General features: G+C 40.2%; 1 protein-coding gene across 2 annotated transcripts in view; it reads left to right on the plus strand.

Moving 5' to 3' along the window:
* SHANK1 (SH3 and multiple ankyrin repeat domains 1) overlaps window positions 1-26,890 on the plus strand; it is a 933,614-nt gene that overhangs the window by 900,950 nt on the left and 5,774 nt on the right. For both annotated transcript variants that reach the window (XM_077457204.1, XM_077457205.1), the window contains exons 20-23: window positions 9,532-9,588; window positions 11,225-11,349; window positions 12,718-12,826; window positions 18,197-20,753. In XM_077457204.1, the coding sequence (XP_077313330.1) occupies window positions 9,532-9,588; window positions 11,225-11,349; window positions 12,718-12,826; window positions 18,197-20,753 (2,848 nt within the window). The remainder of the gene's footprint in view (window positions 1-9,531; window positions 9,589-11,224; window positions 11,350-12,717; window positions 12,827-18,196; window positions 20,754-26,890) is intronic.

Consider the following 26,890-nt stretch of genomic DNA (forward strand, 5'->3'; position numbering starts at 1 on the left):
TCTTCTCCAGTGCTCACTGAAGCCTTGGGCAGGGGAGAGGCCGTGTGCAGTTGGCCTAGACTCTCAGCAGCTTGCTGAGAGGCAGAGCAACCTGTCAATCAGGCAGCTGGGTTGATCCCGACAATGCTGTCGGGATCCTTCCAAAGTCTGGAGTGGCTCTGCCCCATCAGCTAATGGCAGGCATGCAGAGCAAAACTGTGCACTCCTTTGACCTACAAAGTATGGCCAAAAAACCCTTGGCCATACTTCTGTTTTAACTGCAGCAGAGAAGTTTCCTGCCTTGCAAGATGGGGCTGTGCTTTGACAAAGCTTTCTAAATTCTAGAATTAGATGAACAGAAATATATGTTCTTTGGCATGTAAAACAACTCCCATATATGTATTTTATTCATTATTAAGCTGTTTGCTTAAAACTCAGCTTTAAGATCATGGTGCAGTATGAAGTAGAACCCCCTCCTTTAAGTGTTAGGATTAACGCCTCAACAGCAATTTTCCGTCGCCTTTTATGACAGCACAAGGAGGCAACTGCAGAAATGAACAGTGGGGACTCTTTCACAGCTAGACTGTCAAACATAGGTCATTCCGTTGCCTGAATGGTTTCCTCAATGCGCCATTCATGGCTGTTTTCCTCTACTGATGGGAGCAATCTTGTTATGTGCTATTTCACAATGGAAAATAGCCACACTCCTGTGTGCAGCACGTGGGTTGAGCACTGAGCTGTGACTGAATGAAGCAAATAAATAATTTATCACTCTGTGTTTGTACTCCTTTCACACATTCCTCTCTTGAAGAATGTTCTTTAGAAGAGAACTTGAGAGGAAATGCAAGATTAAGTAATAAGCAAGTAAGCCCCTGAGCAATGCGGTTGAAGAATTGGCTGTAGAGTTTTGTGGCCCACATGACATGAGTCTTAAGGAAAGGTACAATTTTTCCAGTACCTGTGGTATTGAGGTGAAGCTGAGATTGGAGCAATGTCTAGAAGGTATAAAGTTAACACCAGCAAGCTTGATTTTTGTTTGGAAGAAAATTTATGAAAAAATCCAAACACCTTAACCACTTCGCGCCCGCGCTATAGCCAAAAAACGGCTACAGCGCGGACACTATCTGCCGGGAGGTCCCCCCTTTAACTTCCCCTCTGCGCGCCGCTGCGGGCGCGCAGAGGGGAAGTTCTGTGCTGGCCATGTCCTCTGGACACAGCCAGTCACAGATCGCTGTAAACAGCCAATCACAGCAGCCGTTTACAGCGTGATCAGCATGCCCAATGAGAGATGATCTCATATGTAAACATATGAGATGATCTCATATGTAAACATATGAGATCATCTCTCATCGCCGGCTCTCCCTCCTCACACATACAGCGTGTGAGGAGGGAGAGATGAACCGCTGCAGAGATGCAGCGGTTAGTGTAAAAAAAAATAATTAATAAATACAACTAAAATAAAGTGCCCATCTGTCCCCACTGCCATCTGCCCCCAGTGCCACCTGTCCCCAGTGCCACCTGTCCCCAGTGCCACCTGTCATCAGTACCATCTGTCATCAGTGCCATCTGTCCCCAGTGCCACCTGTCTTCAGTGCCATGTGTCCCCAGTGCCACGTATAAGTGCCATCTGTCAGTGCCACCTGTCATCAGTGCCACGTCAGTGCCATGTGTCATCAGTGCCACATAGTGCCATCTGTCATCAGTGCCACATCAGTGCCATGTGTCATCAGTGCTACATAGTGCCATCTGTCATCAGTGCCATATCAGTGTCACGTGTCATCAGTTCCACATATTAATGCCATCTGTCTTCAGTGCCACGTATCAGTGCCATCTGTCATCAGTGCCATCTGTTATAAGTGTCACGTGTCATCAGTGCCATGTATTAGTGACATCTGTCATCAGTGCCACACATTAGTGCCATCTGTCAGTGTCACGTGTCATCAGTGCCATGTATCAGTGCCATGTATCAGTGCCATCTGTCATCAGTGCCATGTCAGTGTCACATGTCATTGTCTTGGTGCTCCAGGGCCTTCAAAAGTGTAATAAGTAGTCAACAAGTTAGATGTATAATTTATGCTCCTAGAACACCTGACGGCGCTCCCTGCATGTTGGGCCTCTCTATGTGGCCAGGCTGTGGAAAAGTCCCACGCATGTGGTATCGTAATACTCAGGAGTAGTAGAAGAATTTATTTTGGGGCATTATTTGTGGTATACACATGCCATGTGAGAGAAATAACCTATTACAATGACCATTTTTTGGAAAAAAAATTTAATAAAATAAAATATCTTAATTTTGCAAAGAATTGTGGGAAAAAATGGCAACATCAAAAACCTCACTACACCTCTTACTAAATACCTTGGAATGTCTACTTTCAAAATAGGGGTCATTAGGGGGGTATTTGTACTTTCCTGGCTTGTTCGGGTCGCAAGAAATTAGATCGGCTACCAGTACATCAGATGTGATCAATTTTGTGTGATTTGCACCACAGCTTGTAGACTCTCTAACTTTCACAAAGACCAAACTAAATCCACTAATTTGGTTATTTTTACCAAAGATATGTAGCCGTATGTGGCCAAAATTTATGAAGAAAAATTAATAATTTGCCAAATTTTATCATAGAAACAAAGAAAAAAATTATTTTTTTCAAAATATTCGGTCTTTTTTTATTTATAGCGCAAAAAATAAAAAACCCAGAGGTGATCAAATACCACCAAAAGAAAGCTCTATTTGTGAGGAAAAAGGGACAAAAAAATAAATTTGGGTACAGTGTTGCATGACTGAGTAATTGTCATTCAAAGTGTGAGAACATTGAAAGCTGAAAATTGGTCTGGGCAGGAGGGGTGTTTAAGTGCCCAGTACGCAAGTGGTTAAAGCCTAAATGTAGCTAAAATAAAAAAAAAGGAAAAATCAGCACAAGGGACATCACAGGATCTATGAATGGAGGAGCAGACCTTACAATCATCCACGCATCCTCCATTTGTAGATTGTGTTCCTTTCATAGAAACAGTAGTGCTACTTCTAGGAATAGAGTTGCTGAGTGGAAATGGCAGGCATAGTCACGCTCTCTTTATGAGAGCCTGTGACATCACTGTGCTAGAAAATTACTGTGGCGGCATTGGGGTGGTTACAAATGGAGGAAAATTTCTATTAAAGTGGAGTTCCACCCAAAAATGGAACTACGACTTTAAGGGAGGTGACCCCCTGACATTTGGCATTTCATTTTTTTGGGGGGGAGCTGGAACCCTCTTTTTAGAGGGTCCCAGCTCCCACTTCCTCCTGACGCACCATGACACCGGAAAGGAGATCACCTCTCCCCCCTCCCTCTCTGTAATCATCTGAGACATGTCACAGGACCCAGATGATTGCCCAGCCAGTCATGGTGTGTGGCTCGTGCATGCACAGTGGGTGCCTGGCTGTGAAGCCACAGCTGGGTGCCCACAGTTACAATGCCGGCACTGCAGAGAGGAGGGGGAGATGAGTGGGGCTTCGCTGGACCCCTGGACAGGTAAGTGTCCGATTATTAAAAGTCAGCAGCTGCAGTATTTGTAGCTGCTGACTTTTATAAAAAAAAATTTTGTAAGCAGAACTCCGCATTAACAGAGGAATCGTAAAAGGGACACATCCTACTAGCTGTACAGTGCATCTAGAAAGTATTCACAGTGCATTTTGTTATATTACAGCATTATTCCAAAACAGATTAACTTCATTATTTTCCTCAGAATTCTAAAAACAATACTCCATAATGACAACATGAAAGAAGTTTGAAATATTTTCTAATTTATTAAAAATAAAAACAAAAAAATCACATGCACATAAGTAGTCACGGCCTTTACTCAATACTTTGTTGAAGCACCTTTGGGACCAATTACAGCCTCACGTCTTTTTGAGTATGATGCTACAAGCTTGGCACACCTATGTTTGGGTAGTTTCTCCCATTCTTCTTTGCAGGAAATCTCAAGCTCCATCAGGTTGGATGGGGGGGATTTGGTGCACAGACATTTTCAGATCTCTCCAGAGATATTCAATTGGGTTCAAGTCTGGGCTCTGGCTGGGCCACTCAAGTAAATTCACATAGTTGTCCCAAAGCCAGTCATTTATCTTGGCTGTGTGCTTAGTGTCGTTGTCCTGTTAGAAGATGAACCTCCACTCCAGTCTGAGGTCCAGAGTGCTCTGAAACAGGTTTTCATCAAGGATATCTCTATACATTGCTGCATTCATCTTCCTCTCAATCCCGACTTAGTCTCCCTGCCACTTGAAAACATCCCCACAGCATGATGCTGCCACCACCATGCTATACTGTAGTATAGTGTTGACCAGGTGATGAGTGGTGCCTTATTCCATCTTTGTTTCTTCAGACCAGAAAATTTTGTTTCTCATGGTCGGAGTCATTCAGGTGCCTTTTGGCAAACTGCAGGTTGGGTTTCCGTCTGGCCACTCTACCATACAGGCCTAATTGGTGGAGTGCTGCAGAGATAGTTGTTCTTCTGGAAGGTTCTCCTCTCTCCACAGAGAAATGCTAGAGCTCTGTCAGAATGAGTGACCATCAGGTTCTTGGTCACCTCCCTGACTAAGCCCCTTGTGCCACCGATCATTCAGTTTGGTCTGGCGGCCCGCTCTAGGAAGAGTCCTGGTGGTTCCAAACTTCTTCCATTTACGGATGATGGAGGTCCCCTTCATTGCTGCAGAAATGTTTCTGTATCCTTCCCCAAATCAGTGCCTCAAAACAATCCTGTTTTAGAGGTCTACAGACAATTCATGGCTTGGTTTTGTGCTCTGACATGCTCTGTTAACCGTGGGACCTTATATAGACCAGACATGTGCACACTGAAATATTTTGTTTCGAAATTTAGTTTTAGTCCAAAAAATACATTTATTTAGTTACTCCCGAAAATTTGTTTTTATTTATTTATTTTTCGTTATAAAATGCATTAGTCCGAAATAATTAAGGTTGAATCTGTCATTGAAGGCTTATGGTGATTGTCAAGTGTTCTAAGAAGATTCAATGGAGCAGCTAAACTGTACGATGACGCAATCATACATTTCCGGTCGAATGTTCCGACCTACAAGCTATTGTATAATTCTAATGTTGTATGACACTAGTAGTAATTATATTTATTATTATTACTAGTTAACCAACATTAGAATTCTTCTATAGCCTATGGGCGGAGCATTTGACCATAAATGTCCGTTCACGGCGACTACATTGTCGAATCTTCATGTTGAATCTTTTCTCTCTGTCGAATAATCTTGGACTAATAGGTTAGGCACATTCAACCTTTTTTGCTATTGTCTCTAAAATGTCAAATCTTTTCTCTCTATGTAGAATGATCTTGGACTAATAGAGCTAAGGTTAGGCACATTTGACCACAGGTTCGATGGACTCAGATCACTATTGTCAGCATCATGTGGAATCTCCTATCTATATCGAACTGTTGTCGCAACGAAAATGAAAATGAAGCATTTGTTTATGTCGGATCTTTCGATTTTCGGCGTTCGTTATCGTTTGTTAAAACGATAAGGAAATACCCGAAATTCGGACGAAAATGCATTCGGACGAAAATGAATGCACATGTCTAATATAGACAGGTGTGTGCCTTTCCAAATCACGTCCAATCAACTAAATTTACCACAGGTGGACTCCATTCCAAGTAGAAATAGCTCAAGGATGATCAGTGGAAACAGGAGGCACCTGAGCTAAATTTTGAGTGTCATGGCAAAGGCTTTGAATTCTTAAGTACATGTGATTATTATTATTATTTTTTTTTTATAAATTTGCAAAGATTTTTCAGGTTGTTGTTATGGGGTATTGTTTGTAGAATTTTGAGGAAAATAAGGAACTGAATCCATTTTGGAATAAGGCTGTAATACATAACAAAATGTGGAAACACTGTGAATACTTTCTGGATGCACTGTAAGTTATGCCAGATGTGCTGATGTTTCTTTTTTCTATTTTAGCCACACTTGGGCTTTAATACAGAGCTGAAAAACATTACTAAAACTATTATTACTTACATATTATAACTTTTGTAGTTCTTTTTAGCCAGGCTTTTGATTTAAGAACCCCCATTAGACAGTACAGCAAAGGCAATGGCTCTGCTTTTCTTCACTGAAGTTAAGAATTACAACTTGAACAAAGACCTAGTTTACCAAGAAAGCCTGCACACTGAGGACATCGGGTATATTCAAGGTCTGTGACCTTAATAATCCCTGCCTAAAGACATGCCTCTTGACATGTTTCATCTGGATAGTGCCTAATTATAGTGCTCAAAAACCCACCTCCAGACTGCTGATTGGACATTTTGGAAACATCACAATGTTTTTTACCCTACTGTGTGCATGTTTTGATAGGCTGAAATCACTGTGAAAAGCAGTAGAGCCTTGACTAACTCTATCTGTCTGAGTGTTTCTTGTACAGAAACAAGAAAGCTAAGATAAATACAAATTTAAGAACTTATATTGTATTTCAAATATGTTCAATGACTTAATTTGTATACTTTTGGATGTAGTGGTGTTTGTATGCCTGCCCAGAGCTCGTCTTTAACAGGCCAGTCATTACACATTTGTAGGCGTTGTTATGAACCACAAAATTCCAGGACTAGCCATGCAGATTTTATGTACCAGTCTGGGTAATTTCTGTGTATTTTTCAAGCTACATTTTCCTAATTAGAAATATAGGTGCAATTTTGAAAAAAAGATGAAACTGGTAATTGTTCAGCATGCCGATATAAAGCTCCTTGTATATACAGCGCCTTGAAAAAGTGTTCATAACCCTTAACATTTTCCACATTCTTTCATGTTACAACCAAAAACGTAAATGTATTTTATTGGAATTTTATGTGATAGACCAAATCAAAGTGGCACATAATTGTGAAGTGGAAGGAAAATTATAAATGGTTTTCAATTTTTTTTTTTACCAATAAATATTTGAATTCAGCCCCCCCCCCCCTTTACTCTGATGCTCCTAACTAAAATCTAGTGGACCCTCTTGCCTTCCGAAGTTGCCTAATTAGTAAATAGAGTACACCTTTGTGTGATTTAATCTCAGTATAAATACAATAGGTTTGTTAGAGAACCTTAGTGAACAAACAGCATCACGAAGGCCAAGGAACACACCAGACAGGTCCGGAATAAAGTTATGGCAATGTTTTTTAAGCAGGGTTAGGTTATAAAAAATCATCCCAAACGTTGAACATCTCACAAGGCACTGTTCAATTTATCATGTGAAAATGGAGAGTATGGTACAACTGCAAACCTACCAAGACATGGCCATCCACCTAAACTGGTAGGCCAGGCAAGGAGAGCATTAATCAGAGAAGCAGCCAAGAGGCCCATGGTAATTCTAGAGGAGATGCAGAAATCCACAGCTCAGGTGGGAGAATCTGTCCACAGGGCAGCTATTAGTTGTGCACTCCACAAATCTGGACTTTATGGAAGAGTGGCAAGAAGAAAGCCATTGTTGAAAGAAAGCCATAAGAAGTCCCATTTGCAGTTTGCGAGAAGCCATGTGGGGGACACAGCAAACATGCGGATGAAGGTGCTGTGGTCAGATGACATCAAAATGTAACTTTTTGGCCTAAAAGCAAAAGGCTATGTGTGGCGGAAAACTAACATTGCACATAACCCTGAACAAACCTTTCCCACTGTGAAACATAGTGGTGGAAGCATCATGTCGTGGGGATGTTTTTCTTCAGCAGGGACAGGGACGCTGGTCAGAGTTGATGCGAAGATGGACGAGCCGAATACAGGGAAATCTTAGAAGAAAATCTGTTAGCGTTTCCAAAAGACTTGAGATTGGGACGCAGAGTCACCATCCAGCAGAACAATGACCCTAAATATACAGCCAGGGCTACAATGGAATGGGTTAGATCAAAGCATATTCATGTGTTAGAATGGTCCAGTCACAATCCAGACCTAAATCCAATTGGGAATCTGGGGCAAGACTTAAAAATTGCTATCCACAGACACTCTTCATCCAATCTGACAGAGCTTGAGCTATTTTGCAAAAAAGAATGGGCGAACATTTTACTCTCTAGATGTGTAAAGCTGGTAGAGACATCCCCAAAAAGACTTGCAGTTGTAATTGCAGTGAAAGGTGGTTCTACAAAGTATTGACTCAGGGGGGCTGAATACAAATGGACCCCACACTTAGAAATGTTGAAAACCATTTATCTTTTTCCTTCCACTTCACAATTATGTGCCACTTAGTGTTGGTCTATCACATAAAATTCCATTAAAATACATTTAAGTTTTTTGTTGTAACATGACAAAATGTGGAAAATGTCAAGGGGTTTGAATACTTTTTCAAGACACTGTAATAGTGGCTGTGTTTGGGAGTGCTTCTCCTACATCCCAAACAGGTAAGAAAATGGAAATCCCCTTTAGTCTTTTAATGATAAAAGGAACTGGAGAGAATTGATGCAGTACACTGGTACCTAGATGGAAAACTGAATTACTGAGCAAGTAGGCTGGCTCTCAATATGTATTACAGTTGTAGGTAATAGTCACCTTTTAATATTTTATTTTTACGTAAAATTTTCAAATTCATTTTTAGACTGAACAACTTGTTGCGGCATCATAATTCAATAATTAATGTTGTATCACAGTTACGTAATAGTTTAAGTTCTTTTAGGGTCTTTATTCCATATGTGCAAAGAGAGATCCAGATAAAGATATAGAAAATATGACAAGAATACTTAACTAAAGCTGCTATTTTGCCATGGAGTCCCCCTGCTTTTACACAGCATGGCAGATCAGGCTAAGAGGCATGCATGATTTGCAAGCTCCTGGGTGAGACTAGCCTATTCCAGTTTGGGCTGTGGTAATATAGAACTTGAATGTAAGGAAATAACCAATTGTAGAGAAGAAAGTGGGCTAAGCCACATCCTGCTTAAAGCGGGAGTCCGCCGGGAGTTCCGCCGTTTTTTTTTTAAAAAGCCAGCAGCTACAAATACTGCAGCTGCTGACTTTTAAAATAAGGACACTTACCCGCCTAGCTCGCCCGCGATGTCGGCACCCGAAGCCGATCTGTCGATCGTCTCTCGGGTGCTGCCGCTGCCATCTTGGGTATGGGAATCAGGAAGTGGAGCCTTTCGGCTTCATTTCCCGGTTCCCTACTGCGCATGCGCGAGTCGCGCTGCGCAATAAGGATGGACACGCTGCCTCTGGGATCTGTGTGTTTCCCAGCAGGCAGCGGGGGACTTTCGGAAAGGGGCGTAATGTACGCCCCTTTCCGCAGAGAGCTATCTCGGAAGTGGGTGCAGATACCTGTACTGTACAGGTACCTGCACCCCCCTCCCCCCTGAAAGGTGCCAATTGTGGCGCCGGAGGGGGGGAGGATTCCAATGAGCGGAAGGTCCACTTTAGGGTGGACCTCCGCTTTAATTAACAATTAAATTCCTTTGGTGTAAGGTAAAGCTATGCTTATGTCCTTATATGGCCTCCTTAACCAAGATTTGGAGGCTTAGAATTCATTTGTGAGCCACGTTATTAATAAGGAAATATAAAATATACAGTTTCCCCATCACTCAACTAATGACTTTTGTTCCTTATAGATTATGAACCAACTCAGAACACTGAGAAGAAAAGGACGGTGTACCAAATGGCACTAAGTAAGGGCTAACTCTCATTGAGCATCCTGTTATCACTTATTGATTAGAAAGTAAGCAAGACACCATTGAAATAAGTTCAATATGAGTCAGTTCATTTTTAAACATTTCTTTCAGTAGGTAACCTGAGACGCTGATTTTGGGTCATTTTTCATTAGACAAAGTGTGAATTTTGTCTCAGCTAGACCTTTTTTGCATTTCATTACAGCTGGGAAAAAAGAACAAGGTTCTTATCTTGCTTATGGCCCCAATTGTCATTTAGTATGAAATCATGGAGAAAGCACGAGCATGCAAAATCTGCACCTGCAAACTATTTACTAAGGGCATATTCTTCTAGAGGAATTGGTCAGCGATAAAGGGGATAGGGTTGGATTCCAGGTAGCAAGTGCTTAACTTTGATGACCTTCTACAGATACAGCAGCAATCAAAGCCTCAACTAGTAAATGCACCCTATCTATGCCACATCACATAACCTAGCTGGTTTCTGGAAAATGTTATGATTATATCTATCTACACACGTGTGCTGATTTTTTGTCTATTTCCTTTTTTTTAAGAAATATATTTTCTATAAAAATTTGTAAATGAAAGAAGCAATACAAGCCTCCTGTGCCTATTATATATGGCCCTTGAGATTATGATACATGCAGGAGAGGCAGTAACAGTGGCAAAATGATGCCCCTTCAAAAAAAAAAAAGTAAGTTATTTTGAAATAGAAAATTGAACATTTCTGGATACAGTTGAGAAGGCTTAAACCTGTCTCAGGTTTTTATTGCTGACTTTGTTGCCATTGGGCGATTTCCCCTCACTTCCCCCGTCACACCTGATGTGCAATGTGTAACCTGGAAAGGCAGTGAAGGGAAAAGTATGCAATGGGGTCACAGGCAACAGTAAGAAGTTGATAGAGGTTTTAACCTTTTCTGCCAAAATTATGTTTTTGTTGCTTGGCTTTTAGGATAAAATTCCCTTTACTTCTTTCTTACTGCAAGGGAAACCAGAAATATGGAGAAATGTCCTCAATGGAGACACAGTTTGACACAAAGTGGCTCCTCGCCATAGTCACAGCCTCAATTAACCCGGCAGTCAACTCCAGGGCACAAATGGTTTCCAGCTTCTTCCATTCCCCAGCACCCTAAAGAAAGGGGTGCCCTGATCCCCTGAAATGTGTTAACTGTATTTTTTTTTAATTTTCTAGAAATCGGATCCTAAATACAGTCTATTGCACTTTTTATTGCTCGCTAACTACACACAGTTGTTATGTAGCTGATGAACTAATACTTCAACTGATTCCCCAAGAGTTGAGCACCCTAGGACTGAACAGTGGACCCTACCCACCACTACCTTTTGAACTCCTCTGCCTTGGGTTCATATCACCCAGCAAAACCCAATTAGATCATCCAGTGCCACCCTACACATGAGAGTGTTTAGCAATGGAAACCTCACATGGTGGCATGTAAAGGAAATAACAAAGTATGCTTTGCTCAAATTTTTGGAACTAAAATTTGTTTATCCTCTTCATCACAGTACGGAAGAATAAACACATGCATTTACTCAGCACCATGTGCTCTAAGATGCCATTTTAATGTGCTCCTTCCCCTATGGTCACATGGCTGTCACTAATACCCCTTTCCTTCCTGTGCAGACAAGCTGGATGAGATTCTAGCCGCAGCCCAACAAACCATCAGTGTGAATGAAAGTTCTAGCCCAGGTACCCTGGCATCACTTGGAACGTCAAGAAGTGCGGGGAAGGGTTTTTTCTCCTCTGAGGTACAAAACTGCTGAACTACATTTAAGTTTGCATTTTCTAACTTCTTTTACACAATGCATCATTCTAGGCAGGATTTTAATGGAATTGAGCATTTCATATACATGCTTTACCTGTTACAGCTCAGTTCCTAAAGTTTCATAGTTTCATAGTTAGTAAGGTTGAATAAAGACACCAGTCCATCCAGTTCAACCTGTGTGAGTGTCTACCCCTATCCCTGTACATTTCACACTCACATTGGTCTCTACCCTCAAGGAGCCCACAATCTAAGGTCCCCATTCATATACTAAGGCCAATTTTGGACAGAAGCCAATTAACCTACCTGCATGTCTTTGGAGTGTGGGAGGAAACCCACGCAGGCACAGGGAGAACATGCAAACTCCAAGCAGGTAGTGTCATGGTTGGGATTTGAATCAGCGACCCTTTTTACTGCTAGGTGACAGTGCTAACCACTACACCACTGTGCCGCCCAAGTTGATACAATTTATGGTGCCGTTGGGATCTGACATTCTTTATCAAGCCCTAACATGGCTCTTTTATTGCAGTTCACAGAGTTCAGTTGAAAATTGCTGTTCACAGACGCTCTTCATCCCATCTGACAGAGCTTGAGTTATTTTGCAAAAAAGAATGGGCACAAATTTCACTCTTTAGATGTGCAAAGCTGTAGAGACATACCCAAAAAGACTCGCAGCTGTAATTGCAGTGGAAGGTGGTTCTACAAAGCATTGACTCAGGGGGGCTGAATACAAATGCACGCCACCCTTTTCTCATATTTATTTGTAAAGAAAACCATTTATCATGTTTATTCCACTTCACAATTATGTGCCACTTTGTGTTGGTCAATACATAAAATCCCAATAAAAGACATTTACTTTTTTGGTTGTAACATGAAAAAATTTGGAAAATTTCAAAGGGTGTGAATACTTTTTCAAGGCACTGTAGTTCTGAGTTGCAGACAGCTTCTAGTCCTTTCTTATGGGCTTTTGAGTGGCTGTTGCCCATCACTCAGTTGTATCTTTTGGACGTCTTGACTGTTTCTGATTGAAATGAATTGAGGGACAAAAGATAATAGGTTGGCTAAGAGAAGAACCTACTTAACTACAGTATGCAGGGATTTCTGCCATTGCAGGAGACCTCTACATGTCCCAAAACAGATGTGTAATCTACTGTATTTTCTGCGGCAATAACCTTGCAGTAGCTGCTATGAAAAATTGTGGACCCATGTTGCGCAGTTTTTTGCACTGTCTTCAAAAAAGGTTATGTAAACTAGAAATCAGTCTGTATCTGGAATGGAAAAAGAAAAAAAAAACGCCAGTCAATGTGTGCTGTCATATTTGATATATAATATGTTAATTTATGTGTTTTCATAGCCAAGTTATGGTCAACATAGAGTCCCAAGTGCGCAGTCTGTCTTTGAGGGTCCATCCTATTTGTCCTCTTCACCTTCCCAGGCATTAATGCTACGACAGAAGTCTATTGGTAAGTACGGTCTAGCAAAACGTGTTTATTGACCCAAACATTATTTTTTTGTTTTGGATAAAGTGGGCAAGTGTTAGAATCCCAGTCATCTCCTAATTAGGCTTGCTGTAAAAGTGATTGTGAAATACAATGGCAACTCAGAGTCTGATTTTTAACTCAAGACAATTGACCACTTTGCTGGTCATCCATGTTCACTGAATCATGCTGCTCACGATAATTGTTGTACACTTTGTGTTGGATGCTCCCCATATTAATGCATTCATAGTGCGCTTGGTGGTTTTATGTGGGGTGAGTGACCTAGTAGATGGTCTTATTACTTCCCTAGCAAACTACATTTGAACTGTGATTAAAACTATTGAGACTTCTGTTCCTTTATTATTGACCTTAAGTTCTAATTCCAGTCAAAACGTTTTTTTTTCTTTTATACAATCTTTATTTTCATTTTTCAAAAATAAAGGTTTGCCATACAATAAATAAAAAAGGGGGGGGGGCATAGAACGAAGGGTAGTGGACCATGAATCACCAGTCTGCACAGTCAAAATGTTTTCATTTGGCTTTGAACAGAATCGTTGAGGAGCTCTCCCCTCAATTTCTGTCTCACTGTCTCTGGCACAGGAAAAAAGAAAAACATTTCTTCAGCTGAGGGAAAAACATTATAAAGGCCTTTTTCCAGTAGGGTGGAGAAGGGTTAGACCCTCTGTCTTTCTGATCACTTTTTTGTCTGTTATTCTTAGTCTGGATAATTCCCTTCAATATTAGGTGACCCATGTGTTTGTATGTAAAATGGTGTAGGTAAGACAAGAAGTGAAGAGAAATTTTCACTGATGGGGACATGAACAGCATAAAAGGGGGGTCTAAATATAGAAAAACCTTGGTGGGACTTGGGCTTTAAATTATTTATAAGATGTCATGTTATTTGTGAAGTGCCAAGTATGAGTCCAATATAAATTATTTACAAAACACCAGCATACTATATGCCACCAATGTTAAGTGCCATGAAGTCAATGGCAACCACATTGATTGTTTTCTCAAGTATTATTGGTCCTATCTTTGGATATTAAAACACCACAATGACATTGTTTGGCCTGCTTCTCCTTTTCTTCCAGTGTTTCCGAGCATAATTTTATTTTCTAATGTGTTGACTCTTCTCTGGGCTTCTAGTGAATGGTTGAGCTTGATTTCTTGAAGGATCTATTTGTTTATTTTCCTTGCTTTCCACTATATTCTTAGAATTCTTCCCCAAAGTTTAAAGACATTAATGCTTTTCCATCTTTCTTCTTAATTGTCAAGCTTACACATTCAGAGAGGGTGATAGAAAATACCATAGCCTGGACAATTCTCATCTATGTTCTCATTAGCATTGTTAGGTTCTTTTTCTAGATCTCATATCCTTGTTCCCCCAAAGATCAGTCTGTGTCAAATATATTTACTACTGGACCTGTTATTAATAACAGATCCAAGGTGATAGAGGCTGTCAGAACTAAATTAGCTTATTTCCTGTTGTATTCATCTATTTTTGGATATTTAGCAGATGTTTCATCTTTCAACTCTGATATTTTAATTTCCATATGTAGCTTGTATTTCTTCTAAACTTTAGGTCATGGGAATAGTGTCATCAGCATATTGAGCGTTTTTGATGTTACTTCCACCAATCATGAAACATCTACCATCATCTTCCATCCCTGCTTCTCTCAGTACAGGTTGAATATGTATGGTGAGAGAATGCAGCCTTGTCTAACTCCTTTGCCAATATGGCCCTAGTTTCATTTTATGCCATAGCTATGGCTTCTTGATCAGTGTAGTGGATCTCCATAAGAACAATGAGCTCTTCAGTACACCCATTTGCTTGAGGACATTAATTACGTTCACATGGTTTGCACAGTTGTAGGCTTTGCAGTAATAATTGAAGCACGTGTTGAGCCTTCTATGGCTTGGCTTTTTCTTTTCTCCAGCATAAATCTGCAGTAATGTTTCTAGTTCCTCTGTCTTTCCTTAATCCAACTTGTACATCTAGTATGTCTAAGTATAGGTTTGTAGTCTGCATTGACCAATCTTGCTGATGTAATATCAGGGAAATAGTTTAACAGTTTGCTCAGTCTTTCAGGTATTGGAATATAACTTGATCTCTTCCAGTTTGTTGCCCATTTTCAAACTAACTGGCATACATTGGTCAGCACTTTGTATTTAATTGATGTGCTTGCAGTAATTCTGATGTACTGTAATAGTTTATGTGACCTTCCTTTGTGACAGCAATCTCAGTGCCAGTCTAACTTCATATTCCATCACTGAAGGCTGTTTGTGTAGCTGGTCTCATAAAACGTGTCCTTGCTAATAATGTCTTTCCTTTAAAGGTGTCCTGTTTATTATTTCCATATTTGCTTGATCTCTATTTTATCAGTGATTATTTCTCCACAGGCAGCTTAGTGCATGCATACTCGGTGCTAATTTGTTTTTTCACACCTCTAGAAAGTGATCCTTGTTTTTCCAAAGTTGTTCCTGTCTTTGATGTTTTCACAAATGTTATTCAAATATTGGTCTTTATCCTTTCTGGCAGTTCTCTGGAATTAACTACTCAGTTGTAGTACTGTTCAAGATTTTTATCTTTCTTGATTTTCTCTTTTTGCAATTTTACTGTATCTTCTGTCATCCACTTTAATTTCTTTTTAGTTTGTCCACATTTTTCTCTAGTTTTAACCTCAACATTTTTTTAATTCACAGTTTATCTGGTTCCGCCAATTATGTCTAACATCTGAATTTTTTTCTGATATTTATTTTAAAGATAATAGGTATGTTATCCAGGTAACATCTCATAGTTTTTTGTTTTTTTTTTCAAAATTTGTATTCACATTTTAGAAGTTTGTGGTTTCTACAATCTGTTCCAGGTCATATCTTTGCTATTAACATAGAGCTCTTCCTTTGTTTGGCACAGACTATGTAGTTGTATTTAATTTTGATCAAGTTTGTCTGGTTATGTCCAGGGGTTAGGTTGCCTGACAAATGCATTAGTAATGAAGAGCTCATTCTAGACACAGAAGCTTATTAGCCTTTCTCCTGCTTTGTTTCCATAACCATATTGTCTATTTCCTTCTTTTTAATTTATTACCTTAGCATTCCAGTTGCCAATCATCAGCAATATGTCTTGCTTGCAGGTCTTGTCAAGCTCAGCCTGGATCTGATCATACAACTGTTCAGCTTCATCTGCATCAATCTGCTAATGTCTTTGCTGACTGTGAAAGACACACCATTTTATCTTTGTTTTCTTGTGACTAGAATTATAAAATTATATTGGCTTCTGGCTAAATGGGGTAAATTTACTACAACTGGAGCACTTAGAATTCAGTACAGCTGTGCACATTAGCCAATCAGCTTCTAACTTCAGCTTGTTCAATTAAGCTTTGGCAATAAAACCTGGAAGCTGATTGGTTTTTAAGCAGAGCTGCACCAGATTTTGCACGCTCCAGTTTTAGTAAATAACCCCCAATATGTCTTAAGCCTATCAATGTGAGTCCACTGATCCCTAAAGCCTCGTACACACTATCAGACATTCCAACAACAAAACTGTAAAATTTTGTCCTCAGGGTGTTGGCTCAAACTTGTCTTGCATACACATGGTGACACAAATGTTGGCCAACGATTACGAACGTAGTGATGTACTAGACGTGCTACGTGTTTTTTTCAGCTCTTTAGCGCCACCCTTTGGGCTCCTTCTGTTAATTTCATGTTAGTAGAAGTTTGGTGAGTGTTGCACTTTTCCTTTTGCGTTTTTCATTTAGCGGTTTTCAGGTTGTTTCTGAATGTCTGTTTGTCAACCAGCCCTGTTGCAGAATCGGAGGAGATAACGTGTTATGTATCATTGGCCTTGGAGTTATTGCTTTGACATTATTTTTTTGGTTGAATAATGATTTGGCTTGGTATATTTTCTATATTTTTGGATGCATAGAATGTACTTTTTGGCTGAGTTCTATTGGCAGATAGCATGTCTCTTTTTTTTTTTTTTAATGCACAATAAAAAAATTGTGTATAATAATACTTGGCTATGTGTTTTACTTCAAATGACTGTTGGGGAGTAGCCAGTTACGTTTTAAAAAATACAATGTAAAATTGACAAGGGATACCAACATAGTATCTTTGATCTTAAAAACTATGGGATAATGGTGTTGTGGTAACTTGCACAAAAAAAAAAAAAAAAAAGAAAAGCATAATAATAATATTCTTGATATCACTAGAAAATAAAAAGCCTTTGAAAATTTGTTTGTAATAACTCCATCAGTATCACCAGCAAAGCAGCTTCATTATTATCCCATTAAAAAAGAAGAGAATTGTGCGCTGCATTTGGAGATTTCATAATTTGCCATGTCATGAATGTTATTTTCTCCATTACAAATGCTAGTTTACAAGACCGACCGTTTCTGTGTTTGTACTTTGGACTATTGTCCGACAGACTTGTGTACACATGATCGGAAAAATCCAACAACACACATTTTTTAGCGGAAAATTTGAAGACATGCTAGCCAACATTTGTTGGCGTAAGGTTTGACAACAATTGTCCGATGGAGCATGCACATGGTCGGATTTTCCTCCAACAGCCTGACATTAAACATTTCCCGCCTGAAAATCCGATCGTGTGTACGGGGCTTTAGACTTTGTGTTTAAATGATACATTTCCTTCTTCACTGTGTCCAAGTTTTCCTTGATTTAAACGCTGCACATTCCAATAAAGATCCTGTTTTTACAAATTTGGAATTTTCTTTCTTGCATTGGCAACATCATGGGCCAGACAGCAAAGACAATTTAGACTATTTGTGTCTTCCATGCCTGCTGTAGTTTTAAAACCCCCCAGTAATATGTTGAATGTCTTCTGAACTAAGGGTCAACATTTGGCATTACATAAACATTAATTTTTTTGTTTATTGATGTATTTGCTATTATCACCTCTGTGATCATCCATCATCAACCTTGTCCTGTATTGCTACTGCCCAGTATACATTATGTGGTAGGTTTTCCAATATACAGTATGTTGTGGATTTTTGTCTAGCAACCTGGGTAAAGTCTGTCTGTCATGGGTGACCCTAATAAAAGGTAAACCTTCAGGCAGCATAGCTTTTAGCTTTTCTGATGTACGCAAGCCTCCTTGCATCCGCAAGACTCCAATATACAATATACAATCTAAAATGAGGAACAATTATTTAGTAAAGTGCAAAGAAAACTAGTCCCGTCATGTAAGTGCTTGGAAAAAAATGATGGATCCAGGAATTCACTGAATTTTATACAATGTAAAATGTTATACATTTCACATTATTTTCTAACATGCTCTTCTGATGTATAGCAATCTGTGAATATCTCATTCTCACTGTGTCACATGTCTTGTAGGTGCTGGAGATGACGAAAAGCCATTCTTGTCTGCACCCCCAATAAAGTTCAACCGCAGTCTTTCTGTTCCCAGTTCAGAAGATATCCCTCCTCCTCCAACTACTTCTCCTCCAGATCCACCATACAACACTGCCCCTTCATCTTCACCCAGGGTTAGCCCAGTTATGAGATCTAACTTCAATCACAGTGGAGATTCTAAAATTTTCTCCCCTACCATGCGTCAGGAGACAAGTATATTTGACCAGCAAATGATGGAAGCATCTCAGCGACGGGAGAAACTGCAGCAGCTATACCATCAAGATTCTGAACAAGTAGCAGATGACCAGATTCGAATGGGGACCTCTAACATGAGAAGTTGGAGGTCCCAAGCTCAGGAGATGCGTTATTTCAATCTACCTGCTAGAGCAGCCAGCACTGCAATGTATGTCCCACCCAAAGCAGTGCGTCGAAAAGGACAGCTAGTCAAACAGGTAAAGGTGGAAAATGAACAACAGCAGCACTTGCAACAGCAGCAGCAGCAATACCAATCACATCACCAGCAACAACAGGCCACCAAATCCCATGAAAAAAGTTCCATTCCCATTCCTACAATCATTATAAAGGCCCCATCAACCAGTAGTAGTGGAAGAAGCAGTCAAGGGAGCAGCATGGAAGCTGAAACCCAGCCAGATCCTATCCCTTCTTTGCAGCTGAGAGATAACATTGACTTCACAAGCCAGTTTGGAGCAGCTATTGTCGGTGCAGCACGGCGGGACCGTGAGTGGTTTAATGAAGCTCGTAGAAAGTCTGCTCTCTTTCTGTCTACTGATGAAGATACAGAGCCTACCCCTGCTCCAAGATTGAAGCATTCCAAATCTATTGATGAGGGTATGTTTTCTAGCGAACCATACATGCACTTGAATGTTCCTACCAATTATGTGGCCCCTGTAAATAGGGACATTTCTACTGGATACTCCTACCAGCCCAAATCTGGAAAGGGGTATGGACCCAGTACCACTAGCGCATTTAGCACTGTGTGTTCCACTTATTTACCACAGCTACAGTCATGTTCCAGTCCAATGACAATGTCCAATGTTAACCCAGTTGGAGGATCCACTCCCCTTATACATCCTTTGACTGGGAAAATACTAGATCCTAGTTCCCCTCTAGGCCTTGCTTTGGCAGCAAGAGAAAGAGCTTTAAAAGAGTCACAACAGCATGCGAAGAATGAAATAGAAGAAAGAAAGTCACGCCCCTCATCTCCACGGTTTGCTGAACAAAAGTCACCAATAGAATCTCGAAGCAGCTCACCCCATCGCCTCTGGGATTCAGGCCCAGTTAAAAGAAAAGAGATGGATTACAAGCCTTCTATGGTGTCCCAGGCTGGAGAAAGAAAATCAGATGAGAGTTCTGGTCACCGGTCCCCAGCACTCTTGTTACTCCAAGGAGTTGAACATGGTAAAGCTTGGGAGAAGAGGACAGAAGGCCAAGAAAAGATAGAATTACATGTTCGCTTTATGGATAACTCCACTCACAAGGATGAACAAGAAAATAATAGGATGTCGATGAGTAAGGAAACAAGAAATGAAAGGCCATTAGTCAGCACAACCAAGAACCATGCTTCGTTACCTAGCACAAATGTGGGGCCACATGAAACAAACTCCAAAGAGAATGGGCTCCCATTATTAGTTTTGCCTCCCCCAGCACCATCTATCGATGTTGATGATGAATTTCTATTTACAGAACCGCTCCCTCCACCATTAGAATTTTCAAATAGTTTTGACAAGCCTGATTCCCCTTCAGGTGCATCAGGTGGGGCATCAACGTTGCCTCCTCCTGTACCCCCGCCTCCACCTGATTCTGGTAACAATCCTGCTATAGATTCTACAACGTCAAGTATCACATCTTATGACAGTGAAGTAGCCAATTTAACTCAGACAACACCAGAACTCAAAGAACCTCATGTTAATTTCTCATCTGTTGTGTCATCGATCCAAATACCAGCTTCAGACACCATTGATACTGTGACTGATTCTGGTATAGAGGAAATTGATAGTCGAAGTAGCAGTGACCACCATTTGGAGACTATTAGTAGCGTTTCTACTTTATCAAGTATGTCTGGGCTTTCAGCAGAAGGAACAGAGCTTCTAGACACTTATATCACTTATCTAGATGGGCAAGCATTTGCCCAGCCTGAAAAGGCTGTCCTCCAAAATAAAATACGGTCCCGGACTTTCCCAAGCAGAACACCTGGATTACTCAGAGATCCCATTACTGCCACAAGTACTACTATTTCAGTTGCACCATGTACGGACAATGTCTTTACTCTAACACCATCTAAAGGGCCTTCACTTTGTGCTCCTGCAGAGGCAGCCAAGAATTCTCAGCGGAAATCTCCCACTCTGCCTTGGGAAGATTACTCCCAGGAAAAAACCTCTCCGGTCTCAACAGTAAAGGCAAATATGATAACAGAGTTAAGTTCCAAGCTTCAGCATATAAGTGGAGTTTCTTGGTCAAGGCCACCAGAATCAGCAGTATCATTTACACCAGAGAGACCAACCTCTATACAGAGACATAGGTATGTAAGGTTTTTATGTAAAAAGGTATGTTTAAGTATGTGACATGTATTCAGTAAAACTGAACCCATTAGCTTGAAAAGTAATGTGACTTTTATGTTACATCTTAAATAAAAGTACAGTATTCTTTCACTGATTGCATGGTTTTTGTTATTAGCGCTTACCTTAACTGCTTCAGCCCCGGAATAGTTTACTCCCTTCCTGACCAGAGCACTTTTTGTAATTCAGCACGGCAGCATTTTAACTGACAATTACGCGGTCGTGCGACGTTGCAACCAAACAAAATTGATATCCTTTTTTTACCACATATTGAGCTATCTTTTAGTGGTATTTGATCACCTCTGCGGTTTTTATTTTTTGCACTATAAACAAAAAAAAGGGTAAATTTTGAAAAAAAAAATTTTTTTACTTTTTGCTATAATAAATATCCCCCAAAAATATATTAAAAATTATTTTTTTCTCACTTTAGCCCTATATGCATTTTTACATATTTTTGGTAAAAAAAAATAAAAAGCATATAGTGATTGGTTTGCGCAAAAGTAAGTGTCTACAAAATAGGGGATAGTTTTATGGCATTTTTATTATTGTTGTTCTTTTTTTTAATTAGTAATGGCGACGATCTGCAATTTTTATCCTGACTGACATTATAGCAGACACATCTGACACTTTAGACACTGTTTTGGGACCATTGTCATTTATACAGCTATCTGTGCTATAAAAATTCACTGATTACTGTGTAAATGACACTGGCAGGGAAGGGTTTAAACACTAGGGGGCAATCAAGGGGTTAAGTGTGTCCTAGGGAGTGATTCTAACATTGGAGGGAATGGGCTTCCACTCACATGACAGCGATTACTGCTCCTGATGACAGGGAGCAGTGATCTCTGTCATGTCACAAGGCAGAACGGGGACATGCCTTGTTTACATAGGCATGTCCCCGTTCTGCGGCTCCGTGATATAATCACTGGGAAACCATCATAAATCAAGTCCGCGGTGCCGGTAGCCCTGTCAATTAAAGGGGACATACAGGTACGCCCATTTGCCCACCACTGCCATTGTGACAATGTATATCGGTGTGCAGCAGTCGGCAAGTGGTTAAAGTAACACTTGATGCGACTTACATATTTACTTGTTGATTGGTCATTAGAATAAACTCTCCATATCTCATTGCAGTTACTGTCTTTCTCTTAACACATTGAGAAAAGACATCTGCCACAGAGGGGAGAACATTGTTTAGAATTTGGCTGACTCATGGGGATTAATTTTTAGCTTAGTGAATGAGGTAATGCTTTTCTGACTTCCATCTTCCAATCATGGACAAGCAAAAATAGTTTTTTTTTTTTTTTTTGCGTATGATTTAGTATTTTTTTGAAAAATTAGTTTTCACTATATTTCTTTGCAAATTGAATAGCCTGTATGTCTGTAGTAAATCAAACCCACAGACTCACATTGTAAGAAGGAGGACAACCAATGTATATCACTACAAAGCAGGAATCGAAGCTAGTGCATGTAACGAGTTTTTAAGATTTACTAAAGGCAACTAGTCTGTTAATTTTTGGAAAGGAATTTACTCTTAGCTTAGTGCCTTTACTAAATCAACCCATATATGTGTATATATATATATATATATATATATATATATATATATATATATATATATATATATATATATATACAGTGTATGTATGTGTATATATACAGGTGGTAAAATAAGTATTGAACGCGTCACCATTTTTCGAGGTAAATATATTTCTAAAGGTGCTTTTGACATTACATTTTCACCACATGTCAGTAACAACACATACAATCCATACATTCAAAGAAACCAAAATAAATTCAGAAATTAAGTTATATGTAATAAAATGGAATGACCCAGGGAAAAGGTTTTGAACACATGAAGAAAGGGAGCAGCAAAAAAGCATGGAAAGCCAAGACACCAGCTTAAATCTATCAGTAATTAGGAAGCAATCCTGGTTCAGTCTCAACTGATGACCTATAAAAAAAGGTGTCTTATTACCAAGGTATCGCACAAGAAACATCTCATGATGGGTAAAATCAAAGAGCTCTCTTAAGATTTTTTCAACCTTCTTTTTGCAAAACATACTGATGGCATTGGTTACAGAAGGATCCCTAACTTCTGAATGTTTCAGTGAGCACTGTTGGGGCCAGAATCTGGATAACATCATTTCACCATAAACCAGCCACGGCCAGGCCCTTTTCGCAAGATTTCTGACAGAGGAGTGAAAAGCATTATCAGAAGAGTTGTCCAAGAGCCCAGGACCACTTGTGGAGAGCTTCAGAAAGACCTGGAATTAACAGGTACAATTGTTTCACAGAAAATAATAAGTAATGCACTCAAACGCTATGGCCTGTATGCACGCTCACCACGCAAGATTCCAAAAGCATATTGAAGCTCATTTAAAGTTTGCTGCACAACATTTAGACAAGCCTGTGAAATACTTGGAGAATATAATCTGGTCAGATGAGACCAAAATTGAACTCTAATGCCCCATACACACGGTCAGACATTCTGACAACAAAATTCATCAGATTTTTTCAGACGGGTGTTGGCTCAAACTTGTCTTGCATACACACGGTCACAAAAAGTTGTCGGAAAATCCAGTCGTTCTGAATGCGGTGACGTAGAACACGTACGACAGGACTATAAACGGACCAGTAGCCAATAGCTTTCATCTGGTAATTTATTCTAAACATGCGTGGCACTTTGTGTGTCGGAATTGTCTACACCCGATCGGAATTTAAACGATCGGATTTTGTTGTTGGAAAATTTTAGATCCTGCTCTCAAACTTGGTGTGTCGGAAATTCCGACGGAAAAAGTCTGATGGAGCCCACACACAATCGGATTTTCCGACAACACAATCCAATCGGACATTTTCCATTGGAAAGTCCGACCATGTGTACTGTACAGGGCATTAGGATGTCATAATACACACCATGTTTGGAGGTCAAATGGCACTGCACATCACCATCAAGAAAATAAATCTACTAGAATGTAGCCAATCACCTGACTTGAATCCAGTAGAAAATCTATGGAAAGAATTGAAGATCAGAGTTCATAGAAGAGGCCTACAAAACCTTCAAAATTTGAAGACTGTGTGGAAGAATGGGCTGAAATCACACCTGAGCAATACATGCGACTAGTTTCTCAATACAGGAGGCATCTGAAGCTGTCATTACAAAAAGGATTTTATACATAGTATTAAATTAATTTCAGTTAGCATGTTCAATACTTTTTCCCAGTGTCATTCCATTCAGTTAGCATATTCAATACTTTTTCCCAGTGTCATTCCATGTTATTACACATAACTTAATTTGTGAATTTATTTGTTTTGGTTTCTTTGTATGTATGTATTGCATGAGTTGTTACTAACGTGAAAATTTCATGTCAATAGCACCTTTCAAAAAATATTTACTTAGAAAAAAAAGTGTAAAAAAACTATTGTTAGTGACGCTACCCTGGCCCTTTAAATCAAAAAGGTGTGTTATTATACCAATAGTTTACCATCAAAAAACATATCTGTATAAATAAAAAAGTCCCATGACAAAGACAACATATATGGTATCAAAAATAAAGTCCAAGTGAATTTATCCTCCGTGTTAAACAAATGGTGACTTTCAAAACAATTGTGCTGTGATTTACCACCACCATCCAATCAATATGCCTACCAAAAAGCATTATTAAACAAGCCTGTATGGGGCCTTTCTTTAGTCTTCCATGTGAGTAAATAGATATGTCTCCACCAAAATCACAGACCACTCACTCTATCCCCCAGTTAATATATTTCTCAAAAGATAAAAATGGCTATCACTGCGCATCATTTCATACTTTAATAGTTGAAAAGATCATATAAAAGATTACCACTCACATGTATGCCTTAGACCGGCGCTGAGTCTCTCCAGCTTTCCAGCATTAGCCAGTGATGGCTGTGTGCTACTAAGGGCCTATGTGCGGTTCAAGCCTTGTTTTCAGTGTAGTACATTTGGCAGGAAATGACGTCAGCATCGCACAACCAGCCTCAACGTGTTGTGCACAAATAATGCATCATCAGAAAGCGATGCTGCAGCTGCCCTCCGTTGATTGCTCGGTTCTCTGTCTGCTCTGAGCAGAGAGGTGGTGACTATCAGTCACTGGATCTCTGCTCTGCCCCTCCAGCATTTACTGGAGCATCAGGCTGGGGAGATGGTGGAAGCAGCTGGATTTGACGCTCACCAGCATGCAAAGAGGCTGAGACAGCTGCTAGAATGTTTACATGTTACACAGTATATGTTCCTGTGCGATTCATGTACCCGTCCTCAAGGGTTTGTTGAGATGGAAGATGCTGACAAAGCCACCCAGTTTGAATTTCAGCTGATTTAGCAGGAGTCAGCCGAAATTTGAGCCAACTCAAACTTCAAGTTGCAACCTTGAGAATATGCAGGGATAAAGTGTAAGTCTATGTTTTCAGAAAAGCTAAAAAGGTGAATTAACATCCTGCAACCTTCCCATCCATCCGCACTTCTGTGATGAGCTGTCAATGCCCACACAGCTGGTTTAGCGGTCCAGCTCTTCTTCCAGTTCTTTCTGTAAGGCTTCTGGGAAGGGTCTGATCCCTTTGATTTATTCTGGAAGCCCTACAGAAAAAAGGGTTAGAAAAATCAGTTATTCAAAAACCCTGGACTGCTACCCCAGCTTCAGGGGGCACAGCTAATCGCCCATGGAGATAAGTAGATCAAGGAAGGGATTGGGTGGGGAGGGTGAAGGGTGTTAGTTCAGCTTTTCATTTTTTTCTGAAAAAGTAAACTAACCCTTTAACTTTTTTTACTGGTGGTGGTCGAGTGTAGAGGGGGTAGTAAAGGCAAATAGCACTTTCTCTTTCATGAGCAAAACAAAGATTTACTTTAAGAAAACATTCTTTTTAGGATTATATTGCATCCTATGCATTTAAATGTTTTCGTTTTCAGCTCTGGATCTCAGCCTCTGTGAAAGAAATGCAGGAAGATCAGTTGGAGGATGAGTCACAGTGACAGATCATTGTATCTGTTCTAATGATAGCATCGCCTGTGCTTATGTCAAGAGATTCTGCAGGCCTGCACAGCGGCGGGAGACTTGACACAAAGCTATTGATTTGCAGTCCTTTGATGGGGAGAATTTTTTGACAATTTGCAACACTGAATACTGATAAATAATTAGGATGTATTGATTCAGCTGATGATTTTAAGCTAAAGGTAGAAATCTGTTATTTAAATACGTATATGTAAACTATCTAGTCTACCAGAAGTATTTTAATTCTGTTCTCAGCCTGACAGTACATCCATATAGGTGATATTGTTTTACTCAACTGCAGTTAATATGGGCATCGGGGTTCATTTACTAAAGGCAGATAGGCTTAGTGAATGTTATGCAGTTTCACTTTGCAAAGAATCACCAATCACGCGCAAGGAAAATTTAAAAAATGCTTTTTTGCTTGAACATAGATGGATGATGGAAGTCAGTAATGCTTCACGTCATTCATTAAGCTTTAGGGCAAATTATCTTGCAAAGTAAACAGCCTATTTGCCTTCAGTGAATGAACCCTACAGTACTTTTAACTAGCCCACTACCACCCTCCCCCAATCAAGTATACTTATCCAATTACACTCCCTCATCATCAGAGGCGGCTCTCTAATTAGGCAATCGCCTAAGGCCCCACAGTCACAGGGGCCTTGCGACCACCTAATTTGCCTGTGATCAATCACTGATGTTGTCATGGTCTCATCCCGGTCCGGGGGTAGCAAGTGCAGGGAGCGATACAGTAGAGGCCTCTAGGTGGCAGCAGCGGCTGGATGACAGCACCTGGATCCAAGACATGCAGGCGGCATGTCCATGTGGGACCCGCAGCTGAGCTGCTACTTCAGCCTGTGCCGCTCACCCGACCTCTCCGCACCTGCCTCTGCCTATTTGGTTCTGCTGTCGGGGCCGGGGGGTCGCTGAAGCTATTCATCTGAGCTGCAGTGCCCCATAATTGTGAAGAGGAAGGAGCTCTTATACTGCCTGGTGGACCAGAGAGAAGGTGAGTGTCTGTGCAGCCTTCCTGCGTGTCTGAATAGGAGGAGCGGTAGGGAGACTGCACATAGTGGAATTGATTGTGCGGTCTCCCC

This window comes from Lithobates pipiens, unplaced genomic scaffold (assembly GCF_037356315.1).
Source record: "Lithobates pipiens isolate NorthernLeopardFrog02 unplaced genomic scaffold, aLitPip1_a1.2 Scaffold_27, whole genome shotgun sequence".
Classification (NCBI taxonomy): Eukaryota; Metazoa; Chordata; class Amphibia; order Anura; family Ranidae; genus Lithobates; species Lithobates pipiens.